The 23,996-nt window shown below is 36.2% G+C and overlaps 2 protein-coding genes across 2 annotated transcripts; both read left to right on the forward strand.

Annotated features, from left to right (window-relative positions):
* The first annotated feature begins 10,030 nt into the window (after positions 1-10,030).
* On the forward strand, positions 10,031-10,783 carry LOC147477404 (uncharacterized). The gene has a single exon (XM_086586005.1). It carries the CDS (start codon positions 10,031-10,033, stop codon positions 10,781-10,783), a length of 753 nt encoding a protein of 250 aa, XP_086442131.1.
* A 5,751-nt stretch (positions 10,784-16,534) lies between these two features.
* LOC147477405 (small ribosomal subunit protein mS78 (rPPR3a)-like) lies at positions 16,535-18,198 on the forward strand. Its single transcript, XM_086584689.1, has one exon. It carries the CDS (start codon positions 16,656-16,658, stop codon positions 17,649-17,651), a length of 996 nt encoding a protein of 331 aa, XP_086440815.1. The 5' UTR covers positions 16,535-16,655; the 3' UTR covers positions 17,652-18,198.
* The last annotated feature ends 5,798 nt before the right edge of the window (positions 18,199-23,996 follow it).

A 23,996-nucleotide genomic window follows, 5' to 3' on the forward strand; every position in this document is an offset into this window, starting at 1 on the left:
AAGGAGACTTGCCTGTAGACCGACTCTTTGAAGAATTATACGCAAACTTAGCTTGGGAAAGGGCAAAATCCCATTGTTTGGGTTTATCACCCGTAATGCAACAGATATGATTACCAAGAGTACGGTTGACTACTTCAGTTTTGCCATCAGCCTATGGATGAGCAGTACTACTAAACTTTAAAGAATAATTAAGATGTTTCCACAATGTCTGCCAAAAATGGCTAAGGATCTTGGAGTCACGATCATAAGTAATAGACTAAGGAACACCATGTAAGCGGACAATCTCTCGAAAGAACAAGTTGGCAATATTAACAACATCCATTGTCTTTTTGCAAAGAATAAAGTGTGCCATTTTGGAGTATCGATCCACAACAACAAAGACATAATCATTACCTCGTTGTGTACGAGGAAGTCCTAGAACAAAGTCCATATATAGACAAATCAACCCAATATCCAGAAGGAATGGGAAGAGACGTATACAATTCAGTATTCTATCTTTGTCCTTTGAATTGTTGGCATATGAAACAACGTCAAACAAAATCAGCAACATCTCACTTCAAAGAAGGCCAAAAATAACGCTCTTCAACCAATACAAAGGTTTTATTACGTGTCAGACAAAACTATGCAAATATCCATATGAGTTCATAATTAACTAACATTGTAAACAAAAGAGTCATCAATTTCATTATATTTTATTACTCAAATTGGACAAAATAGTGAGTGTAGTCACTACAAACCTAGACAACCATAATCACATTACATTCAGGCTGTGTTTGGTTCAAGGAAAACTGAGGAAAAGAAAGTGTTTTCATGGAAATTGAACACTCAACTATTTGGTTCAACCTGGAAAGTGAATAATTGGAAAATGGATTCTTTAAATGGGTTGAAAAAGGAGGAAAGCAATCTCCACTTTCAGAAAAAGGAAGTTGTTTTCTAACTTTGGCCACCTGACGGCTCATTGGCGAGAGAGGAGAGATGTGAAAATAGCAAGTTTTGATTGAATGTTTTGCAGGTTTCATAAGCCTTGATCCGGTACTCCCAAGCTAAACTCAACTAAAAATAAACTTTCCCATTTATAACTAGACAAACATAATCCAATTTTTTGAAAAATCAATTCATAGAAACACAAATCAAAGAATCTAATTTCATTTTGGAATTAAATTTCAACCGAACCAAACACAGCCTCAATATTCCAATATAATATAGTTATAGCTCGCACAATACAAGTATACAAGAATTTCAATTTTAGAACAAATCAACATTAAAAAAAAAATTATACAAAAAAAATGGATTTTATTTTAGGTTTAATTTTTTTTTTTCAATGCTTAAACAAAAAACAATGAGATTAATAACTTAATAAGAGAGGATATTGTCAATTGTGGTTTGTGGAAGCTTGTGAAGTTGTGAATGTGCATTGAGGAATAAAAAAAAAGTTTGAAGCCATGAAAACTTTTTTTGGTACCAACTACCAAGCCTTGAAGACTTTAAGTCAGTAAGATAGAGAAGAGAGAGGGTCGAGACTAAACTTATCAGTTTGCTTGGTTTTCTTTCAAACAAGAAACAAGAGTGCTTTATGTTTTTTATTTTGTTTATTCCTTCTTTGATTTTTTATTAGTACTAGCAAATGCCCGTGCCTTCGGCACGAAATAACTATGAGAACCTTTTTGATGCTCAACGACGTTAGAAAAGTAAAAGTTGCCACTGAAAATTTTGTGTCCCACATGTGATGTGATATAGTTTAAGATCATGTGGCATTGATTGACAAATTTGTGATATGTTTTCTGAAAATATATACAATTGATATGAGCATACTTTTATTCGAATTAATTTGAGCATACTATAATCAATTGATCGAGTCTGGTTGTTCAGCAAGATGATGCATGTCCATCTATGCATTTTTGGCAACATGTGAATGTTTTGAAAGCATGCATAGTCTTTGAATTAGTATGTATACATGATAAATAAAAACTAAAATAAAAATACTCAACAAAAAAGTGAATAAAAATAGTTTTATACTAAAGTGAAGAATCGAACATAGTTATCATTATTTGCTTGGTATTAGGCTTAAACTTTCAAAACCTTGAGGAGATCTCCGCTTCGATCATAGCTCAACTTTTTACGCCTGCTAAGAAACACCTCAGAGCCTACTAAACTCCTGTTTGGGTAAGAACTCACCCTAACACACTAACGATCTTGTTAGGGAGATTGTTGTATGTAGAATTGTTGAGATTGTACCATCAATGGCTGCCTATGTATCCAAATCGCTTTCTGGAATCAAGTCTCTTATTGAACGTAGTTCTTTGTTGAAATGATTGTTGGGTATTTATAGGACAATGAATATGTTAAGCTTCTTATTGCCTAAGATATAATTTCCTTATTTGATAAGATATTTCCCTTTTTGTACAAAAATCTTTCCAAAAGCTTTATATGGAAAAAATCCCTTGACATATCTTCGGACCTGCTATATATAACTTGGGTGCTACATTAGTGCATTAGTGGATAGTGACATTGCTCTACTAGTGGGCACGCCAGAATGCAACACTAGTAGGCAAGCAGGAATGCCACAGTAGTGGGCAAGCAAGTACGCCACATTAGGGGTGGGAATTTTAGCCCTAACGACCCTAACCCGGCCCTGACTGACCCGACCCTAAGCCCTATAAATCCCTCACAACTAAAGCCCTCACAGAGTTTAGGACAGGGTTGGCCCCGCCCTAATGCCTTTTAGGGCAGGGCTAAAGCTAAGGTTCTAAAACATAGGCCCGACCCTAATTCAGCCATCATTAGCCCAACCCTAACCAATCCCAAGTTATAGTTTCACACTTTCACTATAAATACACATACCATAATTGTCCAACTCTTTATTAAATATTTTCAATTAAAATAACATTGTCTTTTGTAATTTATCACTTACACCCAATGGTACTTCTAATAACTTGTCTTATATAACAAAAACTTGTCAACTTAGCAGCCATGAAGAACAATGAGCACGTACTAGCCTAATAAAAAATAAGACTTTATTCCTTTGATCATCAAATCAAAGTCTAGAACTTATTATTCTCAATTTCTTTTCCCACTTACTTCTTATAAATTATATTTTTATTCACATCCAAGCTAAGTCTATAACTAAAGGTTTTCTTCCACACCATTAAAGTGAAATACAAAGCAGAGACATTTGTAACACGGAAACCAAAAAACAACTTTTGTCAAAAAAATGGCATTTGTAATCTTAAACCTTTCTCCATCACTTGTTCAAAAGCCCATCTTTTCATTTCCACATACAAAGCTTGAATCACTTTTAAATTAGAAGAAAGGTAATATTATACTGGTTTGAATCTATTATGGAAATAGTTTATGATATTGGAAATAGTTTAACAACTTACCTAGCCCTTAACCAAAGCTATTATGTTTATTCTTTATAACTATTACTTTTTCCTTTAAAATGATAATATAATTATTTGCCTATGTACTTTTCAATGTTAAATGTAATTTTAGTGAGGTTTGAGTATAAGGAAGAACAAATTCCGAACTCTTGATGTACTTCAGTTCATTAGATTGTGGATGTGTATTTTAAATTGTTGGACTTATCCAGGATTATTACTAGATTGGTGGGATTTTGAGTTTGGAGATCTTTGTACATTTTTGTAATATAAATGAGTTTTAAAACTGATGTAGCTAGTAAAAAGAAGAAAATATATAGGCCTGACCCTAAATCCTGGTCCTAAAGCCTTTAAAGAGGGCTTAGGGTAGAGTCAGGGATTGAGATTTAGACTTGTGACCCAGCCCGACCCGACCTTATGTTGACTTTAGGGTCGGGCCGACCTTACCTTAATATTTGAAGGGCTTTAAATGTTTAGGGTCGGGCTAGCCCAAGCCGACCTATTGCCCACCCCTACGCCACATTAGTGAGAAGCTCTTATAGTAGTACCTAATGATGGTTGTTCGTACGGATACGAGTACACTAGTACATACACCACCCCCTCTTCGTCGGATGGACTTTGTTCCTTGCGGCGAAGAATAAAACATAATATTACTACAAAAGAATGAAATAGTGTGATTGAAATATTTGCGATGCCATATGAATAACTTAGTTAAGGTTAACTTAACTTAGTACGTTTTGTAATTTTGAGATCGACTTAACTAGCGGATAGCTTGGATCAAGTAAACTTAGTGACTTTGACTGTGTGCAATCAACTAAATCAGTTAAGGCTAATTTAGTAAGGAGAACCCATATTTTGCCACTACTTACTTGACGATTTTTTTGTTTGTGCGTGGAAAGAGGTACTGCAAATGCAAACTTCATTACTCGGTGATGCGCAGAGTAAGGTGTGGCAAGCGCAAACTCCGTGACTTTTTTGTGCATGGAGAGAGATGTTGAAAACGCAAACTCCACGATTTTTTTTTTGGATGCATAGAGAGAGGTGTTGAAAACACAAACTCTACGACTTTTTGGTGCATGGAGAGAGATATTGAAAACACAAACTCCATGACTTTTTGGTATATGGAGAGAGATGTTGAAATAAACGCAAACTCCATGACTTTTTGGTGCGATGTATGGAGAGAAGTGTTGTAATTGTGGTCAAATTGTTCATTGTTATTTATTTATTTATTAGTAACATTGGTAATGTCATGTTGAGCATGCAATCACACTTGACGTATCATTTCTTGATCTACACTACAGGGTCTACAATCCCCAATTCCAACTGACAGCATCGCCCTTTGCCTGGCTATCTAAAAAAAATGCATCCAACCACTATGATAATGTACAGTCACTGTGGAATTATAGAATAGGTAGGGCTTTTAGGTTCAGTGGTTACGAACCAAGGAGCAAATGTCAGTGGATATGGTTGTTTTTAAATATATAGCAAATTCAAAGCTAAAGGACTAAGGCAATGGTTTTCTTGGGTATGGCAATGAGAATATGGATGGGTTACATGCAGAGGATAGATAAAAGGCCAGAGAGGCTTCGAGGATTAACAGGGGGTCTCTACCATTCTATTGGTTGTTAAGGGAAAACTTAAATATTGCAGACTAACTGACTGTGCTCTTACGAGTTAATGAAGATATTTCTATATAAGTATATAAAAATATAGTATCACACCTTGAGCCCAAGCTTAAAGATTTTTCATTGGTTTGGTCATGGATAAAATTAAATATGTTTGAGTTTTCAAGCTATGGGTGTTATGACTTATGAGTTGGTTTTTTTTTATAATGTTTGTAGGAAAAAGTTCAATGATACATGCACTAAAGGATTATTTTGTACTAATATTTCTTTCGTATTAATTACTGTATGAAATAATATGTCTACACATAGGAAGACATTAAAAAACGTAATATAAATTTCACAAATTTGAAAACTATTCTCAACCAAGACGATACCAATTTAAGTAAAACACAGACGGTTCAAGATTAAATAAAAGTATTATAAATGCATCCACAAATCACAAAACATATTATAAGCGTGCTTTGTATGATTCTCTTGGAGTCATTGCACATGATTTTTCACAGATTTTCGTCTATCAATTCTTACGCACACAGATAAATGTAATTGAACTCAAACTGTAATTGTTGAAGCGATTTTATGTTAATAAACTTTGACAACCACTCATTATTTTTTCTAATTTGCATTATAATTCATAGTGGAACCTATTCAGTTCACATTTTCTTTTGAAAAGTTAGATAATGTATGCTTTTTGTTTATGCATTTGCATTTGTATGAAAAGTTTAGACACATTCATTGATATCAATCACTGGATTAAGAACCTTTAATTACAAATTTCTGCTAAAATTTATCAGGAAGCCAAAGAAAATATGCAAGGAAATACATCCAAACTTATTACCGTTGTTACCGTTGATGTTTTAGAAAGTGCGACCGTGAGGATAACATATTTTTTACTTTTACAACACTTGGTTTTGATATCTATTCCATCATTTGTTTGTGATAATTCATTTATCAAATTTTTATAATATATAATAAAATAAAAACGAAACCCATCCGTAAGACGGGTACAAAATCTAGATATCAAATATGAGATTTATGAGTCCTTGATAATTATCATGTGTTTGGTTCCTCTACTTATTTTGATGCTTATCATGATGGTTGTTTTGAAGTGAATTTCAAAACATGCATAGTTAATTTTTGCAGAGTTGGTAGAGAAAGGTAATTTAAGCGCCTCGGCCACTAATTCAGTCCTTGGAAAAGAATACTTGAGATTTTGATCTACCTACTATACGAATAACAAAGACAGGGTTGATATCAAAAAATGGCTACGGACTGTCCTTCCCAATTACCAAAAAAGGTATATACTTAATTACTAATGCTTCCCTACTATATATGTTTGGTGCAAAATAGTAGATGCATGCTTACAACGTTTTTGTCTATTGAATATAAAGAGGGTGGAACCAAATGGAGATTTTGTGTTTTGTTGAGGCATGCACACAAGACTGTTAGCCATAGTTTAAAACAATCTAATGCTATTAGTTACGATCCAGAGACCATACATTTGTCTCGAGTTATGGAACTTTGAGATTGTAGTGGCTGGAACTCAATGGCTAGCTATATGCCATTATTATACAGTGGGAGATAATGCTCAAATCATAAGTGAGGGCCACATCAACAAATGGATGTACATTGCTACCGCCCACCACTATTGATTTTGTTATTTGTATCGCTATGTCTAAATTAAACTTAAGGAGTTCGATTAATTAATTAGGAATTTATTAAGGATTTTATTATTAAGGACATACGAACAAACTTGGAAAAATAGGATGATCTTATGAAATATCTTTGTGAAGATTATCATGTCGATTGTTTCATACATAGACTCATGACATATATAATTGTGACACAATTTCGGACCCATTATTAGTTCAATTATGTAGATACTATACTTCCTTTTTTATTCTGTTATTAATTGAACAGACTGTTCGTATGTTTGTTTCTCTATAGCTACTCAAACTATTTTTTTAGAATTATATATCTCATTTTATTTTAGAGTACTTCAAACAGATTGACAAGGAAGTAGCGACTATATGACATTCGTACAACTTAAGGGGGTGTAAAGAAATAGTTGAATTTATGCCACAACAAGCTTTAATTTGTTGGAGAAGTCGTACAAAGTGAAGGCAGCAAAGAGTCAGGGTTATTAGTGTAAGTTTCTTAAACTTCCAACAAGTAGTATAAATGGAAACATGTGCTATTCTTTCTACATACAAGTATACAACTAAAAAACTATGATCTCCAATTTGTTATCAAATTTAAACTATAAGGCCCGACCCAAACAAATTTTATAGCCCTATACAAATTAATAACAGAATGAGCTTTTTCTTTTATAAACGGTTGGGCACTTAATCAATTAAATCATTAACTATTCAATATACAACATTTAAGTGAGATGAAAAACATTTACTAGCATAACTGTACTTATAGATAAGACCAATATGATGGGAAAAAAAATTCTAGAATATTAGCAACATAAAGGCATCTTTAATAAATTGCATACTATAAGAGTAGCAAGGTAATTAAGTGATTGTATTTGAAATGACACGGATATGCATGCTCAAATACAAATACCATATGATATGATAACTTAAACAACCTTCCTTGAGTATCATATCCTTGAACGATTTTTATGACCTAAAGTTTGTATACATCTACAAAGAAATATATATTCTTCAGACCCAACTGAAAACCAAATGGCATTGGGAAGATGAAATATTTTCATTACCGACTTACGAGTTATTCAGTAAATCAATTTTTTTATTTTTATTATTATTTATTAATAAATTTAACATAAATACAGATTTTAGATTTTTTTTTTATTATTTAACTTCTAGATTTCTACTTGTAATGTGGGTAAAATTTACATTTCATTGTAGTTAGTATTTAATTTGAGACTTAGATTTGATTAGAACTTGACTGCTTAAATTTGTTCCATAACTTGCAGTTGTAGACATATATTTAGTTCAGTATACTTTCAAAATAATAAATCCCAAGTTTGAATTTTATTTTCTTACTTCTTCTCCAACATTTTCTTCTATTGACGTGGAGTTTGGTTACTGTTTGGACAAGAAATTCCCAAACACAGTTAGGGTTGTGAAGAGTGGATTGATTGATGAAGAAATGATCAACCTTAGAAGGCCCTCGTGAAGGGAAATTGATCGTCAAGTCTCCGCCAGTTTTTTTACTTAGAAGTTCAAAGTGAGAAGCAGACTTATAAGAAAGATCATCCCATCCACTAACCCCCAATCTCAAGATTTTGGTTTATCTTCTTTTTTCCTTCTCTCATCAATTTGACCAAAGCGTTTATTTTCTTTCTTAAACTGTACGTGCGGATGCATTGTAAATATTTGGATATGGACCAAGTCCGGAATCATGTTGGGTTGAATCCGAGAATGTTGGGCGAGTCAGGAAAGGTGATGAGCTAGATCTAGTTCGAAACACACAGGTAGGCCCAAACATCACATGTGCCGATGCACTGTAAATATTTGGATTCGGACCAAGTCGAAATCATGTTAGTTAAATCAGAATGTTGGGCGAGTCCGGAAGGTAATGGGCCGGATCCGAATCGAACACACGAAGGTGGGGCCCAAACATCGCCTTTGTTATATGGATGAAAGCCATGTGGCAAAGAATGAGAAAAATGTTTGGGCCCCCACCTTCGGTGTTCCCACACTCGATCCGCCCATTACCTTCCTGACTCGCCCAACATTCGATTTAACCCAACATGATTCCTCGGGACTTGGTCCGCATCCAAATATTTACAGTGTATCCGCACGTGATGTTTGGGCCCCACCTTCGTGTGTTTCCGCACTCGATCCGCTCATCACCTTTCCTGACTCGCCCAACATTCGATTCAACCCAACATGATTCCGACTCGTCCGATCCAAATATTTACAAGTGCATCCGCACAGTGCTTAAGAAAGAAAAATAGGCACGCCCGTCAATCGGGACGAGAAGGAAAAAGAAGATAAACCAAAATCTTCGAGATTTGGGGTTAGAGGGATCCGGATCTTCTTATAAGAGTTTGCTCTCACTTTCTAACTACGCAAGCAAAAACCGCTAAGACTTGATCCCCGCTTCCTGACCGGGTAATGAGGCGCCTTCTAAGGTTCAGTCTCATTTCCTTCATCAATCAATCCACTCTTCACAACCCTAACTGTGTTTGGGAATTTCTTGTCCAAACATTTGGTGCCGTCTGTGTTTTTCAAATCCACACCAATGGGAAGAGCACAAACCAGATCACAAACCAATGGCCAAAATGGCCAACAACATCCTGTAGTCTCCCAACGATCTACTCAGCGTAGAATGATTCCTGCCAATGCCACACACGCCAGTAACATCCCACAAAATGTTGTCCAGGATGTTCTGGAATCTTCACGCCATCCGCAACAAGTTCAACCCAATCCGATGAACTCCAATTAGAAATCCCGAGGTTTATCAAGAGAGATGAAAGACTCGAATGCTGGGGAAAAGGCCTAGAATTCCCCTCCCGTGATAGTTCTGAACAACATTCATCAACACCGCGAAGGCATTGAAATGTTACTGATGATAGGCGAGAACCAGTTCCTCCAGCACAATCCAATGTATGGGACAGACTAGGTTTGGATTCTCGCCATAATACCAGAAGGACAGAGTCCGGACTCATGATTATCGTTCACCCAGAAGGACAAATTCCAGACATGGAGTCCGGACTCATGATCATCATTCAACCGGAAGGACAAATTCCGGACATGGAGTCCGGACTCATGATCATCATTCAACCGGAAGGACAAATTCCGGACATGGAGTCCGGACTCATGACTACTCCCCATCCCATCATTCCGGACGGGTAAATTTTGATTCATGCGGTCATCGACATCGAGTTCTGACTCCTCCCCCATATGCTCACAGATATCGGCCTACTCATTCACACCGACATGATTTCCTAAGAAAAAGTAATGCCGACTCGATCGAAGGATCGGCCAAGATATTGTAGCAAGAGCAATCAGAGGAAGAAGTACTCGCAATGACCAAATCAGAGACTTAGCCGTAATGGGTTTTCAACATTATCCATTTTCAGATTATATTCGTAACTATCGTCGCCCTAAGAACTTCAAGAAGCCCGACTTCGAAATGTATGATGAAGAGAATGGAGATCCATACACTCATCTGTTTTACTATAGGTCACAAATGGCTATGGAAAATGATGATGCACTACTTTGTAAGTTGTTTCCAGCCACTCTCAAAGGTGATGCTTTAGTATGGTTCAACTCTCTTACTTCCAAATCAATTAGAAACTTCCCAGAATTAGCTAAGAAGTTTGTTGATCACTATCAGTATAACTGCAAGATTAAACAGGATTCTGCTGCCTTATTTAATCTCACAAAAAATTCTGGAGAATCTATCAGGGATTTTCGCAAAAGGTTTCAAACTTTACTCAATGTTACTGATCCTCCCTCTGACCAGTTTATTATCCAAGCTTTCAAAGATGCCATAGGATATGATCGTAGTGGTCTATACAATTCGCTCACTAGACAGCCGCCTTTCTCCAAGTCCGAGCTGTTTGATCGTGCTGAAGAGTTTGCACGAGTTGAGGATGATCTCAAAGCTAGGCAGCTTCGAGAAGAAAATCTTCAAAAAAATAAAAAAGAGTCCGGACGGAACTCTAGCAACTATAAAGGACAGGACAAAAACAAGCAGAACAACTTCCAGTCTGGACAGAACTCTAAGCCTACCCAGCCAAATAAAGAGGAAAAGATTTTCACTCCTTTGTCGATGAAACTTTCTGAAGTTCACTCCAAATAAACGGGCATGTCCAGTTTGGCCACACTACTGACGATTGCAGAATTCTTCGGAGTGCTATTCAGCGCTTAGTTGATGACAAGAAGTTGGATGAATTCATACAGAAAGCAGCACAAGTGAAGTTTGCCGAACATATGGTCATCAGGACTGGACATGCCCGTCTAGATTCCATTTCAAATAATCAGCGGAAGTTTGAGAAAAAACAAAAATTCAATTTTCTAATGGACTGGAACAGAGTCAACGGCATTGATTTTCTTAAAGGTGACAACGCCAGAATATATGAACCCTGAACCCTTATCCTTCGATTGATCGTGACTTATACTCTGAGTATTTCAATACATTATGATGTCATTTATATCGGCATTCATTGGAATGTGGAGGGTTCAAAAAATTATGCTAGATACTGGAAGCTCTGTAAGTGTGTTATTTTCTAGAGCTTATATAGAAATGAAGTTGCCATAGGAGCTTATCATTCCGGAAGAAAACCCTATTGTTGGGTTCGATGGAACAACAACTATTCCGATAGAGTCGTCGACGCCTACCAAGAATACCGGAAACAAGTGGGCTGAAATCAATTTTTTGCTCATGAATTGCCACTCTCCATATAATGCAATTCTGGGCAGAGATTAGATCCATCGGATCTTGACGGTGCTTATATCTACTTTCCACCGTGCGATCAAGTTTCCATGTAGTCAAGGAATCAGAAAAATCCGGAGTGATCGATGGAATCCCGGATGTCATGACAAAGCACTAGATGACTACAAACCTTCCTAATTCATGCTAATAGAGTCATTCAGACACTCCACGTATAGCAATTACGAAGATGGCTCCACATCCATTTCAAAGTAGAAACAAAATGACCTTCCTCTTGTTGATAAACTTGAGGAAGTTCAGATTGAATGAGTCCTAACATACCACTTTCATATCAACTAAGCTTTCCGGTTGAGAAAAGAGACATGGCAGAATTGTTAAAGAAAAATAGCACGGCTTTGCATGGAGCATAGATGACATGACTGGCATCACCCGACATAGCATGTCATCATCTTGATGTGGATCATACAAAGAAAACCTCGCCGCAAAGACCAAGGCGCATGGCACCCATAAAAGGCTGAAAGTCAATGAAAAGGATATCGAGAAATTTCATTCATGGATGCTTCTTCGTGTTTTACCAAATACTTTTGTATGGTCCCACCAAGAACATACGGCCTTTTTATATAAGATATAGGCATTTATTGTTTTACATCATGCCTTTTGGCCTTAAAAATGCCTCAGCCACTTTTCTAAATTAGGCAACACAATCTTTGAAGGCCTAATAGGTGATACTGTGGAAATATATATTGATGACATGGTCACTAAATCATGGTTAACAAGTGATCATCTTCGAGATCTTCAAACAACCTTTGATAGGGTAATAAAATTCAATCTCAAATTGAATCCAGCAAAATGTTCTTTTGGAGTTTCCTCTGGGAAATTTTTGGGTTATCTTATGACCCATAGAGGCATTGAAGCTAACCCTGATCAGATAAGGGCCATACTAGACATGCCGACTCCAAAAAACAAAAAGGAGATTCAAAGACTTCTCGGACGGTTGGCGTTTTAATGAGATTTATTTCTAAATTCTCAGATAAGTGTTGTCCATTTTTCAATACGATTAAATCAAACTCCACTTGGACTTCTGAGTGCCAAAGAGCTTTTGATAGCCTTAAAACTTATCTTTCCTCACCGCCAGTATTGGTAAGTCCTAAAACTGGTCAGCCAGTAGGAGTATATCTTGCTGCAACTGGTATTGCAGTAAGCGCAGTGCTTTTCGTTGAAAGTCCGGAAGAGAGGCCAATTTTTTTTATAAGTAAGACTTTAACAGGTCCGGAATCTCGATACAGTAATATTGAGAAAATAGCATTAGCTTTAGTACATGCTGCTAGACGACTGAAACCTTATTTTCAGGGTAGGACCATCCGTGTTCATACAGAAAACCCTCTTCAAAAGCTCTAGCTAATGCTCGGATTACAAGCGGACTTGCCCTCCGCGCCTTATCTTAGTGCATATGAGATCATATATGAACCACGTCGTGCAGAAAAAGGACATGCTCTGGCATCCTTAATTGCAGACTTTCCAGTTGATGATGTTTCTTTTGTTATCATTCCGGACCTTCCAAACAGAGCTGCAGTCACAACTCAAACCGAAGAAACATCTCTTGGGGGCGAAAACCCATCCTCGAAGCATATTTCTTGGAAAATCTACACTGACGGTTCTCGAAATCAATCAGGATCCGGAATTGGATGTGTACTTATCTATCCTGATGGTTTACAGATAGAAAAATCTGTTAGGCTGGGATTTAAAGCGTCCAACAATGAAGCGGAATATGAAGCAGCAATTTTTGGTATGAAGACAGCTATTGATTTGGGGGCGACTGATATTGCCATTTTCACAGACTCCAAATTAATCACCAACCAATTTGGAGGTATATATAGAGCTAAGGATGAAAGAATGTCCGCGTATCTAGATGTTTTTCATTCTTTAGCAAGAAGATTAAGATCTGTATCTATCACAAAGAAATCAAGACATGATGTGAGGCATGCGATGCTTTAGCTTATCTTTCGCCAGAAATACAAATTGCAAGGAAGCACCTAACGATACAAGTTGAATATCGAGCAAACCAAGCATCGACTTCACCACTCTCAACCACGAAAAATATATGTTGATGAATGTTTAGCACTACAAGTATTGTACTCTACACAAGCCTCTTATGCAGTCCGGTCAAAGAAAAGGATTCGGGGAAGTAGAAATCACCGGGGACGACATTGACGATGAAATGTCCAAATCGACCATGATGAAACGCTAGATCCCGACCAACAACAATCCCTAATAGATGTAGAGCATATTCCCAAAAGATAAATGATTGGCGCCGTTTCCTTACATAGAGTACCCGCAACACGGACTCTCTCAAAGACAAGAAACTTGCGATTACATACTCCCATTATCATTCAAGTTTTCCATTCTTCCATTGGCGGGACAAATCCAGCTTATATAGGAAGCATAATTTATCTCCGTTCCGTTGTCTTACATCCGAACAAGGTCACTTTATTCTAGAAGAGTTGCATCGGGGCATTTGCGGCAATCATATTGGAGGGCGTAGTATGGCACATAGAGCACTCACTCAGGGTTATTGGTGGCCTGGAATGCAGAAACAAGCTAAGTTATACAGTCAAACTTGTGTACAATGTCAAATGCATGCGAACTCAAACCATCTACCAGCCAATGAATTGTTTCCAGTTCTGAGTTCTTGGCCATTTGCTAAATGGGGTCTAGATATTGTTGGACCTTTGCCTAAAGCACCAGGAAATTTCCGATTCCTTCTTGCAGCCACTGATTATTTCACAAAGTGGGTTGAGGCGATTCCACTCGTGCAGACTCCATCCTCCAAAGTCAAACAGTTCATTTGGAGAGATATCATATGTCGATATGGAATACCAGCAGTAATTGTATCTGATAATGGAAAGCAGTTTGATTCTGATGAAATTCGTCAATTCTGTGACACCTTCAAAATTCAACATAATTTTTCGGCTCCTTACCATCCACAGGCGAATGGACAAGCTGAAGCAACTAACAAGTCTCTCCTAGCCAATTTGAAAAGGCGGCTTAAAGAAGCAAAAGGAAAATGGGTACAGGAATTACCAGCTGTTTTGTGGGCATACCGCAGCACGCCCAAAACTTCTACAGGAATGACTCCTTTCTCTCCGCATATGGGATGTATGCTTTTGCTAACCAACTCATGGCTCCCACCAGTCGAACTGAAAATATCATTTCGATGATAATGAAGAATTTTTGCCTTCCCGAAACAAATCATTGATGAAAGCAGAGAGAAGAGGCACTCCCAAGATTTGGAAAAGTATCAACAGAGTGTCAAAAAAAGTTATGATGAAAGAACGCTCGTCAAATAACATTCCAGCCGGAGATTGGGTACTTCGGAGAAAATTGGATGACCGTCAAGCAAGCCGTCGAAGCTTTCGAAGGTCCTTTTATTGTGGAGAAAAACAGGGGCCTAACGGTTATTATGTATCAAAACTCTTTCGAGATTTTCTTCCAAAGCCTTGGAATGCAATAAGGCTTCATAAATTTTACCACTAGTATTTAGTGAACTCTATTTTGATTTTCATTAATAATCAAATTTCTCCATATGCTACTATGCTTTATTTTTACATAATACTTTTTTACATCATCTAGCAAGTGCAATCCTCGGCAAACCTTTAACATTTTGTTTTCGAACAAAGTTGACGCCCTGTAGCCGACCAAGATTTAGCCACCAAGTGCAAACACTTGCAGAACAATTTTGTTTCCTGACGAAATTGTAAGTGTTAGCAGACGCCAAGACTTAAACAAACCGAAAAGTGCATTAATCGCATCATAAGTTTGTTTCCGGACAAATAATTGTAAGTGTTAGCAAACGCGCACTTAAGCAGCCGAGTGCAGACACTCACATCATAAGTTTGTTTCCGGACAAATAATTGTAAATGTTAGCAAACACGCTTAAAACGTAAGTCGAAAGACATACACCGCAAAGATAAGTTTTGTTTCCGGACAAGAACTTAAGTACTAGCAAAGCACTTAAACAGATGTTGGGTTTTATTTTTTTACAAAAATGTTTTTTGCATTTTTTCTCATTCTTTGCCACATGGCTTTCATCCATATGACAAAGAGGGGGCGATGTTTGGGCCCCACCTTCGGTGTGTTCCCACACTCGGATCCGGCCCATTACCTTTCCGGACTCTGGCCCAACATTCTGGATTCAACCCAACATGATTCCGGACTTGGTCCAGATCCAAATATTTACAGGTGCATCTGGTACAGGTGATGTTTGGGCCCCACCTTCGGTGTGTTTCCGACACTTTTTCCGGACTCGATCCGGCTCATCACCTTTCCTGACTCGCCCAACATTCTGATTCAACCCAACATGATTCCTCGACTTGGTCCGGATCCAAATATTTACAAGTGCATCCGCAATGTGTTTAAGAAAGAAAATAGGCACCGATGCGGTCAACGGACGAGAAGGAAAAAAGAAGATAAACCAAAATCTTCGAGATTTGGGGTTAGAGTGGGATCCGGATCTTGGAATCGGATCTTTCTTATAAGAGTCCGCCGCTCTCACTTTCGAACCACGCAAAAAAAAACTGGCGAGACTTGATCCCCTGCTTCCTGACCTGGGTACGTGAAGCGGCCTTCTAAAGTTCAGTCTCATTTCCTTCATCAATCAATCCACTCATCACAACCCTAACTGTGTTTGGGAATTTCTTGTCCAAACAGTTACACCCTAGCATTTGGCTAAGTTCAAGACGAGGAGAATATGGAGTAGATCAATAAGAGCACTTTCTTGGTTTACATTGAGCTTAATTATTTAGTAGTTACTGTTATATTGCTTATCATTATCAACTGTTGTAGTGTAGACTCAAGAGCTTTCTCTCTTAAAGCATAAATGTCTTGCATAATTATTTATTGCTTATCTTTTTCTTATTGTTTGAAGTCTAGAACAAAATCTGGCAAATAATTAGTACTGGAAACTTTGATAAATTAATTTACCGTATGAGTCTTAATATAGTTTGGAAGTAAGATTTTTGATACATAATAATAAAATGAAAAAAACATATATATAAAAACGGACCCTCTCGTTGAACCGGGTCAAAAAATCTAATACACTCTTGAAACTTGAAAGCATATATAACCGTAAAGCAACAAATGTAGTCTCGATATTTATGGAGATTCCTTACTTTGAACAAAATTTCGCCAAAATCATAATTTTCCAGGTTAAGCTCCAAAAACCCCTCTTAAACCAGACTAAGCAAACTTCCCACTGGTTTTGAGACCAAACCTGAAAACAACAATGTCTTCTTCCATTTCTCGTCTCTGCCGTCTCTTTTCCAACAACACCCCAATAAAAAAAACACCACCACCTCAAATTCTAACAAAACCACTCCCAAAAGAAGAAAAGACTATAAAACAATCAACCCCTCCACCTCAAATTCTAACAAAACCACTCCCAAAACAAGAAAAGACTACAAAACCATCAATCCCTCCAAACCCATCTCTAAAAGACCTTATTAACATAATTGCCGAAGAAAAAAACCTTACCACCCTTGTCGAAAACTTCAAAAAGTTTTCCGAAAGACGTCGGTTTCGTTCTCAACATTTACTATATGAAAAAACTATTAACCGTCTTGCATTAGCAAAACAACATTCGTTAGTAGAACAAGTTTTAGAACATCAGAAGAAGTTTGATAATATTACTAAAGAAGGTTTTGCTATGAGACTTATCTCTTTATATGGGAAAGCGGGTATGTTTGATCATGCTTTAAAACTGTTTTATGAATTGCCTGAGTTGAAATGTGTGCGTACTGTTAAGTCTTTTAATACGCTTTTATATGCTAGTATTGTGTCTAAGAAGTTTGATGAGACTGAAAAGTTGTTTAGAGAAGTGTCTTTGAAGTTATCGATAGAACCGGATATTCATTCTTATACTTTTGTTATTCAAGCTTTTGTTGAATTGGGGTCTTTTGATTCTGCGGTTTTGATGCTTGATGAGATGGAGAAGAATGGGGTGAAGCCAGGTATGATTACTTTTAATACACTGCTTAGTGGTTACAACAATGGTAGGTTTGAGGATGCGGAGAAGATTTGGGCTAGGATGGAAGAGAGTGGGCTTGTTCCAGATATATATTGTTATAATGCGAAGTTGCTGGCTTTTGTTAATGCGGGGAAGATATCGGAGGCAGTTGAAATAGTTGAACAGCTTGGGAATAGCAGAGAGAAACCTAATCGTTATACATATAATATTTTGATAAAATGGTATTGCCGTAATGGGAATCTTGACGGAAGCTAAAAGCGATATGATCATATGTTGAAGAGTGATCTTGTCCCGGATTGGTACACTTTTGATGCACTTATTCCATGTGTTTGTGAGAAAGGGGATTTCGATCTTGCTCTTAAGCTTTGTGAAGAGAGTATTAGCTCTAAATCCTCTAATTGCCATATTTCCGCTGACATAGTGCAGGTTGTGGTCAATGGGTTGGTGAAAGAGTCAAGGTTGGAAAAGCGAAGGGGCTTGTGGAGACTGCATTGTCAAAAAACATATTTTCGTTCGAACTTGAAAATGCCTCAAGAAGAAGAGTGATGCAATTCTTCCTTTTATGTTTTCATCTTGCAAAGTTTTCCTTATTGTCAGTTTAATGCTTATTTTGGTTAGTGATCTGATCGGATTCGAAGATCAGCAATCTTTGTCCTTTCTGCAAGACTTTCCATGTCAGGTTTCTTTGTTTTCCCTGTTTGCTTTTGCAAATTGATTTACTTCCTTGATAACTATAATTTCATTACGTTTAATACTGAATGTGGGAAGAACTGGATAAACTTATACCACTTACAGTGTTGCTTACTCGCATCTTATCAACTTGCTTAGAAGCTTTTGTTATTGAGAAAAAGCTTTATGTCTTGAATAAGAATTCAAGAACTTCATGACTCTATCTTACTTATCCAACGTATCTACCTGAAAGTGACTCTGATAGCTTTATGAGTTATTTAGTACCAGTTATTGAGTATAATTAACTGAATATTGACTTGAGGAGCCTCAACTCAAAGATCATAAATTGCTGCTAGGATGTCATTAACAAGCATTGCCTTCACCTTAGAAACTCTAAAGACTTCTCTTTGACATTTCATAAGGGTTTCTAACTATATATCATAGTTAAGTCTTAAGAAACATCGACACACCAGTTTTTTCAGAAAGGTCTGCATCAGATGCACGGATAATGATCCGCAGTGAAAGAGGGGAAGTTCGTGTAGACTGGGTTCAACAAGAACTTATCCTGAATCACCCTTTAGTGGGTTGTTTTGTGAGTCATTGTGGCTCTGTGTCTATGTGGGAATCCTTGGTGAACACTTGCCAGATAATTTTGGTGCTCCATGCTGGGGATCAATTTGTAAATGCCAAGTTTATGACTAGAGAACTAAAGGTGGTTGTGGACGTAGATGGGAGGGAGTAACTGAGGATCGGAAGATGGTTGGTTTACAAAGGAGAGTATGTGCAAAACAGTGAAGTTGGTGATGGATCGAGGGAGTGAAGTTGGTGAAGAAGTCAAGGCCAACCACCACAAGTGGAAAGATTTCCTGTTAAGTGAAGGGCTTGAGTCATTATATATCTTGGCAATTTCTTCATCAAGTTGCAATGATGTATAGCCCAACAAGAAAGTGTACATAAACCTTCTCCTACTTTTGCCTGTAATATTTTGCAACTTCTAATTATATGTCAATTAGGAAGTCTGTACACGATGTTTTAATTTGCAGATCTCTATTTTTTTTTTTCCAATAAGAAACTTACTCATTGAGCAATGAAAAATTTGTTTTTCATACATCTTGAAACCAAAAAGGGCTGACTATAATCTGGATAATTAGTCGTTAAGTAATGTTAAGTAATATAGATAACGGTATATTGTCGAACGGTGATAATTTTTGAATTTATCTGATTACTAGAAGAACCAAAAAGCTCAAAAAAACATAGAACTCTACCAAATTATTCAAGACCACCTATCTAATTGGCGCTCATGGAGCGTGCCCAAAAGGCTAGTAATAATAATAATGTAGCTAGTCAAACTCTCTCTCTTAATAACAAAACAAAGTACATAAAATAGAACACAATCAGACAAGTATGAAATGGTGGAAGTATAAGTGCATAGGTAGTCTAAAAAGCGGATTTGTACTCCTCAAGAGTGGACTACCGCTCGTTTGCAAGCAGGGCCGACTTTGAGGGTTTGCGAGTGGAGCGACCGCACATGGCCCGCCCTCATAAGGGCCCAAATTTTTTGGAGTTCCTATTCAATAAACAAGTGACACCTATACAAAATCTTAACAAAAACAGAAAAAAAAAAACCGTACTTGTTGACTATATAAGCAAATACCCAATAGTGAAGTGACACATGTTAAAAGGGAATTGGAAATCAAGAAATTGGGCTAGAGAGTCTCATTTAAAAAAAAAACAACTCTAAAGCCCTATCCATAATTTTTTGGGTTTTAATAATACCCCTACATTGTTTTTATTCTACCATAAGTGTTTTTTATAGAAAATCTTTAGAATCTAAGCTTTTGACTCGAGACTAGGTGCCACCTTATTTTTTTAATATAAATTATTCTCTTTTTCACCCTTCCAAAATAACTACTTGTAGATAAGATAACTACCAGAATAAAGATTGAATAAGATAACTACTTTTAGATAAGATAACTACTAGAACAAAAAGAGTAGATTTTGGGTTTGAATAGAATTTAGCAAAAAGTACGTGTATTGCTCCAAAAGTTAAATTTGACACTACTACCTGTTTTCATCCTAACGTGGGGCGTTATAAACTTATACATTTTAAAATGCAGATGCACCATGTTATAAACTTATATATTTTAAAATGCGATGCACCACGCTATAAACTTATATATTTTAAAATGCAGATGCACCACGCTATAAACTTATATATTTTAAAATGCAGATGCACCACGTTATAAACCTATATATTTTTTAAAATGCATACACACCACGATTTTAAAATACGATACAAAATGCATTTGATTATTTATTTTGTGGGTTTGATTAACTACTATTAAATGAAACGGGTTGGTTTAGAGTTTATTGTTTATAAATTTAGAATATAGGGATTAGGGTTTAGTGTCTTAAGGTTTAGGGTTTAGGCTTAGGGTCTAGTTTATAGGAGTTAGGGTTTAGTGTCTTAAGGTTTAGGGTTTAGGCTTAGGGTCTAGTTTATAAAGATTTTGGGTTTAATGTCTAGTGGTTTGGAGTTTAGACTTAACGACTAGTGTCAAATGCCTCCACAAAATATTGGAGACATAATATTTTTAGTTTTTCATTACCTAAAAAGCTAGTGTGCTAGGGTGTACTTACAACAGATAGCATCCTCGGGCCACTCATATAGGCACAAGTAATCTTGGTGTATTGCAAAGAAAGAAGTATTGTCCAAGGGCTCTCATTCCTCAAGCAAGACTCATACACTCGATGCACCCTAGATGTCCTCTTTTCATTATATGCATTTTAAATGTGAAGGCGTGTAGTTATAAGTGAATTTTTTGTGTGAAATTTAATTTTTTTATTTTGTATCCCACTATATTACTCGGTAGATAGTCGGTTATGTTTGTTTCCAAGTGAGGATATTTTCGTCTATTCTTGGTAAAGTTGGATAACAGGTGGTTAGTTCCATATTCTGGTCAAATTGGGGTATTAAATTCTAAACAAATTTAAGAGGAGTCTTAGGACTACTAAATATTTATAACTAAGTCCTCTAGACTAATTTTCTGAATTGGAAATTGACTTCAAATCCATTTTTACTCTTACATATTCGTTTTACTCATTGATTGTTGCTAGTACCGTATTTTATAACACCTCTCTTAACCAACATTAATATCTTTAATTCTCTATTCAACTGTTAACAAATTATTTTTAGAGTGTAGACAGAGTGTCAAAATTCCAATAGATATTCCCGTCTTTTTCAAGAAAAAAAGAAAAAGAAAAAAGAAAAAAAATTGAAATGTTAATTTAGGGTTGGAAATTAAAGATCCCAAAATTTTGTTGCAATTCAGAAATCCCAAGGGGTGTGTGAGGGTGGGTATGAGTCAGAAATCTGGCTACCATGCACACCAGCTCCTGATCAGGTCAAAATCAATACCGATGGTGCTGCTAAAGGTGTGGGAATTTTCTGTTTATTCGTGGAAAAGGATTGGGTGAAGCTACAAGCTACTGGCCGAATGCATTGGTATTTTGGAAAGTGTGGAAGTAGCTATTGAGAAGGGATAGTTAAATGTGTGGGTAGAATCGGACGCTGCTACTGCCAGTTACTGCCTTCACCTCCAATTCAATGTCGTGGCAGATGAAGTACAGATGGCATACTTGCATGAAAAGCCTTCAACTTTTCTACCACTCGTATATAGATGGAAGGGAATATCGTGGCTGATGCCATAGCCAAAAAAGCCTCAAACCTAGATAAAGATCAATTAATTGTTTGTAATGAGAAACCACCCCATGGATTTATAAATGGGAGGTGCCTTACCAAACCTTTATGAGATTTGCTTGAACCAAGTAGATTAGAGGGAGTGACATACTTTTAATGTACTTGTATAATTTTTTACTTTTAATAGAATTTTTAACTTACTTAGCAAAAAAATAATAAAAAAAAATAGAGATATGAAATAACACTTTTAATAGTTGTTGTTGTTGTTGTTGTTGTTGTTGTTTTTTTTTTTTTTTGTTTTTTTTTTAATCAAACATATATTTATTGGTATGAAAAATAAATCAAACAAACGATTTAGAGGTCAAGCGCGCTACAAATTGCGTCACTAGCCCCTTCTGAATGGCAAAACCAATCCTCCTAAACACATATTCGTGAGAACCAGCTATCATCAAAGGTATGGGGCTCGAACCCCACTAGCATCAAAAAGTTACTGATCTCATTTAAAACAAGTTTGCCAATCCAAAAAAAAAAAAAAATCTATTCATTTAAAAAAAATGTTAATTTAGGGTTGGAATTTAAATATTTCAAAATTTTGTTGCAATTTATAAAAAAAATCTTGTAATTCTGAAATCCCCAAGGGAGGGTGGGGGTGGGTTTGAAATAGCACTTCTACTAGCTATCTATTTTCTCACCTATTTTTAAAAAAAAATATTATACGTACTCTTATTTTGCAAAAAAGTAATTTGCTTTGGAATCATATATCTTGATACAAATCAATAATCATCACTAAGTAAAAATAGATAGTAATAGACCTACTAGGTTTGAAATTTGGAAGCAATTAATTTAATTTGGTGTTTAAACAGGATATAGGTTTTTCTTGAGCATAGCTAGTAAATTCGCGGCCGACAAAAATTCGATATGAAAATTATTCACCCAAAATTTGAAATTTTGATTAATAATACGTTTAAAAATTCAGCCAAAAACTACGAAAAAAAATGCAAAACATACAATTCATCTTTTATACGGGTATAATACGGAAAAAATCGGATTTTGTTGCATTACAAGTTTAGAATGTAATATTTGTCAGCATTGCTCATTAACTACACATGTATAACTCAAATTTTCATTTATATTTATTTGTTAACACTTTAGTTCTTCAATATTCTTTAGGTATGGAAGGTTCTAACTTAAGTGGATTTTCAAAATCTTCCATTTTGAAGTTGTATCATACCTTTTATAGTACGTTTTTTTTTTTCATTTAAAAAATACGCACCTTATTATTCGGCAATTATAAGTCTGGATCATAAAATTTGTGTGTTAATCCCTAGGTTTGAAACGTTCGCCTTATTATTCATATTATACGTAAAAATATATAAAATGTGTATTAAACGCGAATTTACTAGCTATGCTCTCGAGGGGAAAGCGCGCGCGCGCGCACACGCACACACACACACACACACACACACACACACACACACACACATATATATATACGGTTTGGCTAGAGTGCACTCTTATACTGCCACTCTTATCTCACACTTCTCCTCAACCGTCCGATCTCACCTCAAGATTTGATGATCTAATTCACTCAAAAACTCTGAAATTTCAAAATGAAATAAATCAAAAACGCGAAATTGGAGAAGAATTCTCTCTTTCGGTCTTCTTCTTCTCCACTCTAGCAACCCTTCTTCTTCCTAGCAAACCTGATCGAAAATTTGAAGAACCAATTTGTTTATCAAACTTTTTAAGGGGAATAAACTTAGTGATTATTAAGCAATTGCAATTATGGTATGTTTTCTTTCTTTTTTTAATTTGTTTAATTCGTTTGATAATGTTTAATAAATATATTTTAAACTGGTTGTATGGTAAACATAATTGAAATTTGAATGATTGAAATATGGTTTAAATCGTCTAAGCTATTTGAAATTTTGAACTCACTAAAATCTTGGCTGAGATAGAACCCAATTTCTGTAAAAAAAAATTATTTAATTTGTTAAAAACTTAAACCCTGATAAACTGTTTCAAGTCAATTAGTCACTGTTTCTTTATTTGTGTAAAAACTAAAAACAATCCAGTTATTCGTTGTTGTGCTCTTTAGTTTGTTTGGTATTGGAAACTGCTAGCCTGTGACAACATTTTGTGGTGCAACCTATTCAAGGAGAGATGGGGAGAAGGACATGTCGCATTCTATGCCCCTTTTGATCACAGATCATGGAAAGGTGTCTATGAAG

The sequence above is a fragment of the Coptis chinensis genome, chromosome 9 (assembly GCF_015680905.1).
Source record: "Coptis chinensis isolate HL-2020 chromosome 9, ASM1568090v1, whole genome shotgun sequence".
Lineage (NCBI taxonomy): Eukaryota > Viridiplantae > Streptophyta > Magnoliopsida > Ranunculales > Ranunculaceae > Coptis > Coptis chinensis.

Bases quoted from the DNA above. Each gene is read 5' to 3' on its own strand.
- LOC147477404 (XM_086586005.1), top strand. From the start codon at position 10,031: ATGGGTTTTCAACATTATCCATTTTCAGATTATATTCGTAACTATCGT.
- LOC147477405 (XM_086584689.1), top strand. From the start codon at position 16,656: ATGTCTTCTTCCATTTCTCGTCTCTGCCGTCTCTTTTCCAACAACACC.